General features: G+C 36.5%; 1 protein-coding gene across 1 annotated transcript; it reads right to left on the minus strand.

The window, feature by feature from the left end:
- Window positions 1-774: 774 nt before the first annotated feature.
- On the minus strand, window positions 775-1,911 carry LOC122282235. The gene is made up of 4 exons (XM_043094187.1): window positions 1,333-1,911; window positions 1,131-1,220; window positions 939-1,016; window positions 775-837 (listed from the first exon to the last, which is right to left on the minus strand). The coding sequence occupies exons 1-4, from the start codon at window positions 1,909-1,911 to the stop codon at window positions 775-777; spliced, it is 810 nt and encodes a 269-aa protein (XP_042950121.1).
- Between the last annotated feature and the right edge of the window lie 9,486 nt (window positions 1,912-11,397).

Genomic DNA, 11,397 nt, shown 5'->3' on the forward strand with positions numbered 1-11,397 from the left:
CAAATTAACTGATGAAAAACAAGGAGTAGAAAATAGCATGATAAATATTTCTACTCTCAATTTGTGTATCCATTACAACTTCTAGTTCAAACCTGTGGTAATCTGAGAACATACAAGAGCTTATGCTCTCGTATAATAAAAAACTAATTACAATTGCTCTCGTTACCCATCAAAAAATAATCACATGCGAATGTCCACCCATCAAAAAATAATTACAATAGCTCAGTGTCCACCCATAAAAAAAAAAATGTACACCATATGGATAAATCTTTTGCAAGTCCTGCTCAAAATATCTTGCAATACATCATCACCCATGGTGGTTTACGAGCTGCTCGACTCCCCATCATTCTTCTTCTTACTCTCCCTATTTTTGTACAAATCTGCCATGAAGCTACCCATTCTCCAATTGAAATCAAAGCACACCAAATCAAGTATATATGCTCAATCGATAGCATAAATTAAGATGAAACTTGATTTAAAAAGAAAAGAAATAAACTAACAAGCACAAGTATTAGTGAAATAACCATTCTAGTTGAAAATATTTAAAGAAAACTAATAACCCAACAACTTTGGGTTATTAATAAAACATCCCATCAGCATGCCAAATAAATCTATTTGTATATTTCTTGAACATTAATGAACAACTAAGTCATGAAAAACAGAACACACTCTCACACAACCATAAAGTCATATTTTTGCATTACTCCGTAAGCAAGCAACTGTAGAAAGAATATTAGTGAATAAGCATTCAAGATACAAACCCCATAAAGTGTCTCATTGCGATGGTTGTGTCTCACACAAGCTATCTGGCTGGGTTCCATCCAACCCAAGTTGCATCTGTGAACATTACAATATAAGTTAAAAATCAAACCTACATACTCACAAGTACTCATATGGAACATTTACTCAGTATCAAGTAGTTAAAGAAGACCAGTTACACTTTCTTGAGTCTCATTCACTGGAAAGCCTAACTCAACAACACTAAAGTCTAACAATTCGGTAGTGTTTTGTGATGGCTAACAATACATAAGCAGAATATTAGATCAAAGTAAAGCTATAGCATAGAATTGGTCAATATCTAATAAAAGCTAAATAAAATCTGTCATATCATTAAAAACCTATAAAGCTACCTCAACTGGGATATTTTGTTGTGTCCCAATATCTGTTTGGCCAAATAAATTCCTGCACGTTCCAACAACTTCGCCTTTTATTCCATGCGGCTACAAAGCAAAAAAAATCATATATATATATATATTAATAAATTTCAATTTATATATGTATTTTATAACAATATAAAAAGTTAAAATATTCAGAAAAATGCACTCAGTTAACCTGTTTACGTTTTCCTTTGGGGCGAGCATTCTTCGTTGTGGGTTTCACTCTCTCAATGCATGATTTTTTCCTAAGAGATGGCGATCTACCCTTTCCTTTGACTACATGAGGACTCAGGAAATTCTTAGAACTCGTAGTTGTTGTTGTGTCGGCATTATAAATTACAACCTTCGAGGGCGGCTTGTTGGTGCGGTAGCCTAAGTTCATCGCATCTAGCTTAGCTAGCATATCCACAGTGTGCTCATCAAATGAAAATGCATTTGTGGCTACTTCGTAGCATTTCTTGATGATACGTGAATATCTGCTAACTTCAGGCCTCTGATCAACTAAGTCATAACTACTTCGTATAAGAGTGTATGTCATTTTTATGTCTTTCCTCCATTGATCTAGTATGTACTTTTTTGGAACCGAATGGATTTTGTTAACTCTCATAATGCCAAATACATGTCTACACAAATCTCTCATCTTAAACAAGGCACATGAACACTTCACGTTGTATTCGACCTCATTAAAGTATACTGTGTGGGTCACCTCCTTGATGAAATCATCAACATTTACTTCATCTTTTATATGGTACATTGCAATTACACCATCCTTTTGGTGTAGAGTTGGGAGAGTTGCAAGCATCCTTATTACTTCTTTTTGAACTTCTTTAAATTTATTGCAAGTGTATATGTCTTGAAAAATCTTCTCAAATGGAGAGGGAGAGACGACGGGAATTGTAACATTGAATGAGTGGAATTCTGCCTCACTTTCACTCTCAATCTTCTTCCTCAATGCATTACCGAACTGATCGACAAACTCTTTTAAGTTTGCCTTAGCATGAACATACCCGTCAAAAAAAGCATTCATGCTCTTGCTTCGTTGGTTTGTACTTATTCCAACCCAGAAAACTCCTTTCATGAACACCGGTGCCCAATACGTACGCTTAGTGTATAAACTCTTCAACCAAGTATTCTCCTGTAAGTTGTACTTCGTAATCAACACTTCCCAAGAGCCCTCAAACTCCTCTATTGTGTGAGAGTCATACACACAATTTAGCAATTGACTTTTCAAACCAGTTTTGTATGCACCATGCGAACCTAGTTTCTTAGGAAATTTTTTCAATATGTGCCATAAACAAAATCTGTGTTGGGTGTTTGGAAAGATGAGACTTATTGCATTTTTCATGGCTCTATCTTGATCTATGATAATAGCCTTGGGAGCTTCACCATCCATACAGGTCAACCAAGTCTGAAATAACCATGTAAACGTTTCTGTATCCTGCCCCTAATTGAATTGACTAGCCATGGTGGTTTACACCAACAAAGGGTGCAAATGGCATCCCATATCTATTAGTCCAATATGTTGTGTCGAATGTGACGACATCTCCAAAATATTTGTAGCCTACCCTACTTCGTGCATCTGCTAGAATACATTCCTCAACTGCCCGTCATCATCGATATCCATCAGTGAAAAGAACCCATCATTCTTATATTGCATCCGAGCAAAGTACTCACGGAGGGCTCCAGCGCCACCTTTCCCAAGTCGAAGGTGGCGTGCCTTGTCAATATAATTACGATAGTCTTTTTCATTGAATGGCAAGTTCTCAAACCCACTCGCTTCTTGTACACGAGAGGCAAAACTCTTATTTATTCTGATCCCAGCCTGATCATTTATATCTAACACTCTCTTAACAGACTCGCTCACTTCTCTATTGCAGTGAAAGTACCTTGACTTTTGTGGACTTAGGCCGTGATTATGGGAATTGTTAACACTAGACACCTTCAACACCCCTTTTTCTAACGTAACATTTATCCTTGCCTTACATTCTGTCTTTGATGTCGGACGTGGCCTCGCAACATTTGTCGTATGGTTTTGTGCCTTCCCATCACGAGCACAACCCAATGTGACATATCTAATGCTTCCATCCTCAAACCTATGACTCCTTTGTGTCATAATCCCAAAACCGCATTGTTGCCCATATCTTTTATAATAAGAAAGTAACTCCTCTTTAGATTTAAACACCATTCCCAACTTCGGATCAACGATATCTGCCCCTTTAGTATGCATAGGATTTCTACTCCCGGATTGATCGACATTTTTGGGTTCAACAGTATCCCCGAACTGATCAACAACTTTGGGATCAACAGTATCCCCAGACTGATCGACATCTTTGGGTTCAACAGTATCATGAATGGTGGGCGTAAACATACTTTTTCCAGTAGACTAAGGTGATATATTTTGGACTTCATCCACATGGCTTGAACTTGTCGAGTGTAAATCAATCGGATAGAAAACTAATGAGTGAAATGGGGGTAGTGGATTTCCCAAAAATTACACCCTCAAAATGAATTAAATTGATTACAAGCATTGATAAAAATAAGCGCAGTACCTAACAAAAATAATTTATCACCTGACTAGTCTATGTAAATGGGTTTGCATCAGGACGCTCCACAAACGGTAACCACGCATGCGGGCATTGGTGGATGGAAACCATGCATATACTTTGACAAATCCGGATTGACTGGTATTGGTATCACCTAACATATAAAATAAAAATGATTATGAAACAAAGATGTATTTGTGGCAACTACGGAACAAAACCAGTTATGATAATTGTTGAGCCCAAGGTTTCAAGCTTTGTGTAATTATATATCTACACATGGATTTTGATGATAACAAATGAATTCAAAGAATAAATGAGTCTTAAGCTCAAGTTGTCTACACAATAGAGTCAAGCACATCAAGGAACCAAGCATGAGCAAGAAGGGAACAAGTTCACATTAAAGTCATAGAGTAATGTTGTAAATCTCTTAAAAATTTGAAATTAGGATTAAGGCTCAAAATTAATATTTTATCATAAAGCATTTAAATATATTTTCCACATGTGCATGAATATTTTGAAAATTAAATTTGAAATTTTGAAAGATGATTGATTGTCATCTTTCACATGTGCATTACATGATTAAAGGTTTGAACTTTGAAAATATTAAAGATGATTGATTGTCATCTTTCACATGTGTATGTTTTATTTGAATATTTTCAAAAGTGATTGATGCTTTTTTTGACTTATGCAAAAGGTAGATGATTTTGTTTGAAAAATTTGAAAAGTAAAGTGTGTTCATTTTGTCATATACAAAAGTAAAAAGATTAGGTTTGAAATATTTGAAAAGTAAATCGTGCTCCTTTTGTCATATGCAAAAATTAAAAAGATTAGGTTTGAATTTTTTGAAAATAAAGTGTGCTCCTTTTGTCATATGCCAAAGTTAAAAGATTAGGTTTGAAGTTTTTGAAAAATGAATGATGTTGTCTTTGACAATTGAAAAAGAAGAACCTTTTATTTGATTTTTTTTGAAAAATTAAATAATGTTGTCTTTGATATGTGAATCTTTTTAAATTTGAATATGAAGTCTCATATGCCTACAAATAGATCATTTGAGAGCTTCACATTCACAATACCAAAAGCATACAACATTCATTCAAAGCTTTCATTCTCTCTTCTCTAAGCATTGAGCCTTAATCCTTGTTCATTTTGAGAGAAATATTGTTTGCATTGTATTGTTCTTATTTCACTCATTAAGGAGTGTTTTTTGATAACCTACCCACTATCATCTCTTGTATCAGTAAAAGGGTGTGTATAACCCTTGTGCGTGTAGAAAGTGTTCTACACAGGGAATAGTTGAATCACCACGTAAGGTGATTGCAAGTGTAGAGGGTGTTCTACATAGATCCTTTGTAGTGGTGTTGTTCAAAGGTGTAATAGGTTTTTATCTCCACCTGAAGGAGGTTGAATAGTAAATTTGGGGATCCTCAAGGGGTAGGTTAAGGCGAGGACGTAGGCAGTGGGCCGAACCTCGTTAACGTACTGAGTTTGCTTCTCTCTTACCCTTACTCTTTATATTTATTGCTATTTCGTATTTTGTTTATATTTTATATTGTATATTTGATTTATAATTGTTATTTTTTTCTTAATACAACTCAATTCACCCTCCTCTTGTGTTAGTTATCTGGGCAACAATAATGGTTTAAAAGTTGAATATTACAAAATTGTAAAATTCCTACCTGGGACAGAGGATTTGTTGCTGGATCTGCGGTAGGAGGTGTAGAGGAAGATGCATGCTCCTTCCCTTTCTCCAACTACAGAATATTTTTATACATTAAAAATTAGCTTATATAAATTACTTTAAATGCAATAAAGTCTCCATTCTTTGGGGTTTGGCCATAGTTTTTACTTTTATGTTAGTTCTCTTGTTTGATTAGTAACTTTTATGTCAATTCTGAGAGTGGCATAAAGTCTTATTTCCTCAATTTCTTCTTTATATGCTTTGTTGGAAGCTTGATTCAGAACTGCAAACAATAAAATTATATGGGCTATAAGAAGAGTAAAAATCCGACCTTGTAAAAATGATACTTTTTTAAATATTTCGAATTATGCTTATTTAACAGAACTAATCACTGCCTCAGGTTGTTTGTAATGGTAAATCTTGATGATTAATCACTGCCTCAGGTTGTTTGGGCTAGTAAATCTTGAAGATCAATCTCTGATATGCTACTCAACTAAAAATAGCTTTTATCATGGAAAACAAATGAAATTAAATTTATATTACGATTACACTATGCCATCTGAGTGCTTTGCAAATTATATAATGCAGTCATTGATAGTCCTATACTAAACACGATAATTTGGAGCTTAGCTTGATATGACCTATTTCCCTTGGTAGCAGTATACAGTAATAGATATTATGGAAGCTTAGAATAATGTATAATTTTGAAACTAAAGTGATATGGCGAAAACTTTATTAAGGGGACTTAATACGTACAGCCATGCATGCTTGCACCTGTACAGTTTATGTGCATGCTTCCATTTATCTTGGATAGTCTAGATTTGAGAAATTCTAGAGATTCTAAAAGTTCTAGCTGAAATAGATATTAGTATAGAACTAAATATAAGAAATTATGTCTTATACGTTATTGTTGAGCATGTTAAATTTATAAATACTTTAATGAATGTGCACTTCTATTTCAATGCTTGTATGTATGAATAGATGTGGACATATTTTTTTTCTAAGCAAAAAATAAATAAATAAATAAAATTAAAAAGGGCAAAGAAGAAGAAGAGCAAGCACATACATCTGATTTGTCAAATTATAACCTTTTGTTTTCCTCCTTTCGACTATGTATCAAATTGATATCAGATGTTGTTTCTGGTTGAAATGCTCCTATTGTCTCCTTCAAAGCTATGTTTATTGAAACTGATGAGAAATTGAGTCATTGTGCAATACCCAATACAATGCTGAAAGCCAGCGGGTCACCCAAATTCCTTGGAGTTGAGCTCTTGCCTTTTTGGAAGAACTTTCCATGAATTACCATGGTTTCACTTATTGCTGTGTACGAGTTTTTGTCTTCACTAGTCTACATTAGTATAGGATTGATAGTCCCATGATATCCAATTAGTTCTTTAAGCATGAGATGGGATGGGTGCCTTAATGCAGTCACCAGTTTGCGTTAGTATAGGAAATGCCTTCCTAATTTCCTAATTTTCTTTACCTTCTATTCCAACAAGCCTAAGACCCTTACTCTGGCCTCAATCTTCAAGAAACCAACCAACGCAGCCTCAACCCCCCTTCTTTGATTGGTTTCCTCGAGCAGCAGGTATGTACACTATCTTTGGTTGTAAACCAAAATAAATAACACTTTGTAAGGTAAAGGAAAACACCAACTCGTTATACAAGAGCAAAAAAATACCTGGGTGAAAAGCTACATGCTTGTTTTCAAATAAATAAGAAAACTAAAAATATAGAAGCCAATACCGTTTCGGGAAGCCGATTTTTACATTTGAAAGTCGAATGCTAGGTGAGATTCTCCTTCTGAGACTACCATGTACTCTAATGGTAGAAAATGGACCAGAACAGAGACCACTTGAGGATCAAAATAGAGAAAGTGAGAGATAGATAAAATAGAGTTAACTGATGAGAGGGTTGGTTGCAACACTGAAAATGGTGGAAGAAATCTGAAAATGGATGTGCGTCGTCATGGAGGAAGTGCTCGTAGGGACGATCGTATTGTAGATGCTACAGCGAACGGGAGAAACTGAAGCTTCTGAAGCACGTTTCGCGTTTCCCTCTTTTTCCTTTTTTTTGATATTTTTTTTACTTGCCATGTCATCTTTCATCCGCATTTTTGTCTGTCGTCTGCTTACATATAGCAGAACTCTTTAGTTTTTAGGTCTAAACTTCCGCGCCCCGCCCCCCAATTCATTTCAAATCTCTCTCTCTCTCTCTCTCTCTCTCTCTCTCTCTCTCTCTCTCTCTCTCTCTCTCTCTCTCTATCTCTCTCTCTCTCTCTCCGATCAATGCTGCCTCTTGACACCGGATTCATAAACCCTACCTCCCTTTGTCGTCGTTGTCTTCTCGCTCCATTGTCGTCTTCTTTTCCCTCTATCATCATTGTCTTCTTCTTTCTCCCTCTCTCTCTCTCTCTCTCTCTCTCTCTCTCTCTCTCTCTCTCTCTCTCTCTCTCTCTCTCTCTCTCTCTCTTTCTGAAACCCTAGTGACTCTTTATTTGCCAATTGAAGTTTTGTTCCTTGTGGCCATCATCTTCAATGTTTTCACTCTGTCGTTGACTTCTACAACCTAAGGTGAGCTTTTCTCCATTTCACAAACTCCTCTTTTTGTTGGTGCTATTATTTTGATTTGGGTTGTAGAAAACATTGTGTTTGAAATGGGTTCTACTCGATTATTGATCTGTATACTATAATGTCGATTTATTACTATATATGAGTACAAGCTAGATGAATCAAGAGGTAATTAATTAATTTTTTTATATAGATAGTTTCCTTTGGCTTGGTAATGTTGTTTTTTGCCAGATCTATATGAGTGTTGGTAATGTTGTGTTCAAGAGCACTGGAAATTGATTTAAAAAAAAAAATTAATTGGGTATAATTTTTATGATGGCTGCTAAGAATCATGGTCCAAAACTCAAAGAGATGTGCTCGCCTCCAGATTTGAATGTCATTGTTTTCAACGTTTATGTATGTTTTAAATTTTTTGCATCCCTTTCACGAATTTCGTTTCATTTTAAGGTCCTCTTCCTGTTTCTTTTCTATATGTTTTGAGCATGGTGATTGATATTGTTTTACTATTTATTGTCACATGATTTCGTAAGTGCAATAGATTTTTTTCTCTGATTGCCAACACTTCAATTAATAGTTAAGAGCCTATATGCACTAAAGGCTGCTTAATATTCGATGTATTTTTTGTTTGATGTAACTTATGCCTAGCACAAGGTCTTGGGTGTAAACATTGCTCATCTTGAAATGGATATTTAGTATTGTTATGGGCTGAGTAATACTGGTTACGTTTTCTCCCTTGTACCTCAATTGGTTAATTGATTGCCTCTATTAGTGATGATGGAAGCTTTGAGATTTCTAGTAATCTATTTCTTGTATGGTATAACTGCTATTAACATTGCTCTTGCTAGTAATCCTTTTGTTTCTTGGTAGTAATTTGTTGCCTCTGTTTTCACTTAGTTTTCACAACTCTAGTTACTCTTTTGGAACTCTACTTGGGTATGGATTACAATTTTGGGGTTGTGTAAAATAATTATTATATCTCATATTTGTTTATTAAACCATTTAACCTACTACTGTTAATTTCTATATCTGTGATATCAATTCCATTAATTCATGGTTCTATTATCTGTAGAGAAGAGGCATGCTTAAGCTGCAAGAATTAGGGAGAAATACCATGATGGAAAATTTTCTGGTTTTTTGTAAATAATTTGTTGTGTATTGGAGTTTGATTAAAGCAATGTACATGTTTTGTAATATTCTTAGCAAATTAGTTCAAACAATGTAATATGTAGTGAATTATCGTATACGACGCATGCATTTTAGATGATGAATATTGATTTTTTTTTTCCATGCACTTAGTTAAAAAGTTAATTATTTGTTTAGTAGGCATATAGATAAATTTAGTTTGACATAATTATTAGACATAAATTTAGTTTTCCATTTTGATATATTTAGTTTTATAAATATAGGCTTTTAGATAAATAAAAAAAATTAAAAAAAAAACCTTTTCAACACTATTTTTTTCTTAAAAACAATAAATAACATATAAGCTTTTTTTAACAAAAAAAAAAACAACAACAAGAGCATCAGTAGAAACTTAGAACCTGGATGTCACGACCCGCTTTTACGTGTATTTTCACTGAAGGGTTGTTTTTAATTTAATTAATATATTGGTTTATTTATTTTAAATTATTGTATTTTAAATTGGTTTTATTTTAGTCGTTTTATATTTTTAAAATCATTTTTCGGCAGATCAGTTTTTGGATTCCGGAAGTGAGGACTGGACCTCATTTCTTTCCCTCATCTTTTATTTTTCCCTTTTTCTTTTTCTCTTTTATTTTCTTTTTTCTTTTTCTTTCTTTTTCTTTTCTTCTTCTTCTTTCTTCCTCCTTCTCAACCGCGTGCACCGAACAACCCTCCTTCCCTCTTTCCGTCGCCGCCACTTTGACCTCCCGGTTTTCTGCCGTTCGGCAGCCATGTAGTACACCACCCCCACCATTCTCTTCCCCTCCAACCAGAGATCATCCCCACCAATTTTCAGAGCCATCGGACCAACCGTTAGCCTCCACAAGCCCCTGGAAGTCATGGCACCTACTCTGTTTTTCCCCCTAGTGGCCGGTTGCTTTCGTAGCCCAGAACCACCACTCGCCGACGGCATAGCCTACACCACCCACCCAGTTTTCTTCTCCTCTCACCGGTGAACATCCCCACCAAGTTTCACCTCCATCCGAGCCACCGTTAGCCACCACGAGCTCCTCCAAGCCACATGATTTTTCACCGATTCCCGCGTCGTCGCACCACCTCCGGCCACCATCTCTTCATAGCTTCTTCCCCCACCTCTTGCCGACCTAAACCACCTATTTCCGGCCTCGATCCGTTGCTGGAGCAGCTCCCACGAGCTCAACTCCGATTTGAGTTTTTTTCGCTTCGTCCGCTGTTTTCACCACCACCCACGGCCAAAACTCATTTCCTTATCTCAAGACCATCCCCTATCAATTTCGCGCCTTGGTTTGTCCCTGTTTGAAAGTGGTTAGTTTATTACCCACGGCCACAGTATAAATTACACTGTTATGTTGCTTTTCCTCCGCCGTTTGCAACGCCGCGAGCTGTTAAAAAATACCATATAGCGTTATAAGTATTTTTCAAACTCTACTTTTAGATTTAAATGTATTTTTCTCTTACGATAAATATTTATCTGCTGGTTGGTTGATTCCGGACTGAGTCCAAGGAGTTCGGGGGTTGGATGGATGAAGACGGAGTTGCTTGGATTGTTGTTTTGTGCATTGTGGTTGCTTTTACATGGTGCATGCACATGCATTTTAATTATTTGAGAAAATCATGTTTTGTTGGAGTAAATGGACTTTCGGGTGTGTGTGTCTCACGAGTCCAAGTCGGGATAGGTTATTATCTCGGTGGAGCTCCTCTGGTCACTCGGGAGCATAATATACTAAGTGACGTCCCCTGAGTTGTCGCTAGGTGATGACGGGAGCGGGAGCTAGAGGATGCTTGGCTACGAACGCGCCGGGCGCTGAACTGGGCATCGCTCTACGCACCGACTCCGTGGCCCTTCGCTAGCAAGGGCTAGAGGATGTTTGGCTACGAATGTGCGGGCACGGAACTGGGCATCGCTCATGTAGGTGTCACACGCGTGGTCGTTACCTGCGGTGTGGCACAGGAGCCAGGGTGTGCGGATGACCCCTAGAGGAGGTCATGGTGCATACGGATTAATTAGTTAATGGATTAAGTTGGTTATGAGCCAAATGTGACTTTTAGCGTGATATTTGGAAATAATATGTTTTTGGGCCAAATGGAATTTTTGGCACGTGTGGAATAAAATATGGTTTTATGAGTTTCGTGCATTGGCATTCTTCATACATATTGTTTGAGTTTTAATATGCTTTTATCTAGTGGTGTTTGGATTTTACTTACCTGCGGCACCATTTTTGGTACCGCAGTTTTTGGTGTAGAGTTCGAGGAGGAGGAGGAGGCTGAGCCCGAGGATGCGGCTCCGC

This window comes from Carya illinoinensis, chromosome 11 (assembly GCF_018687715.1).
Source record: "Carya illinoinensis cultivar Pawnee chromosome 11, C.illinoinensisPawnee_v1, whole genome shotgun sequence".
Lineage (NCBI taxonomy): Eukaryota > Viridiplantae > Streptophyta > Magnoliopsida > Fagales > Juglandaceae > Carya > Carya illinoinensis.

What these genes read in the sequence shown, in the direction of transcription:
- LOC122282235 (XM_043094187.1), bottom strand. Translation starts at nt 1,911, where the DNA reads ATGTACCATATAAAAGATGAAGTAAATGTTGATGATTTCATCAAGGAG. An exon ending in CCAAAGGAAAACGTAAACAG is followed by an intron (nt 1,221 to 1,332) that starts GTTAACTGAGTG and finishes TTTGCTTTGTAG; the next exon opens with CCGCATGGAATAAAAGGCGA. An exon ending in TGAATGAGACTCAAGAAAGT is followed by an intron (nt 838 to 938) that starts GTAACTGGTCTT and finishes TAATGTTCACAG; the next exon opens with ATGCAACTTGGGTTGGATGG.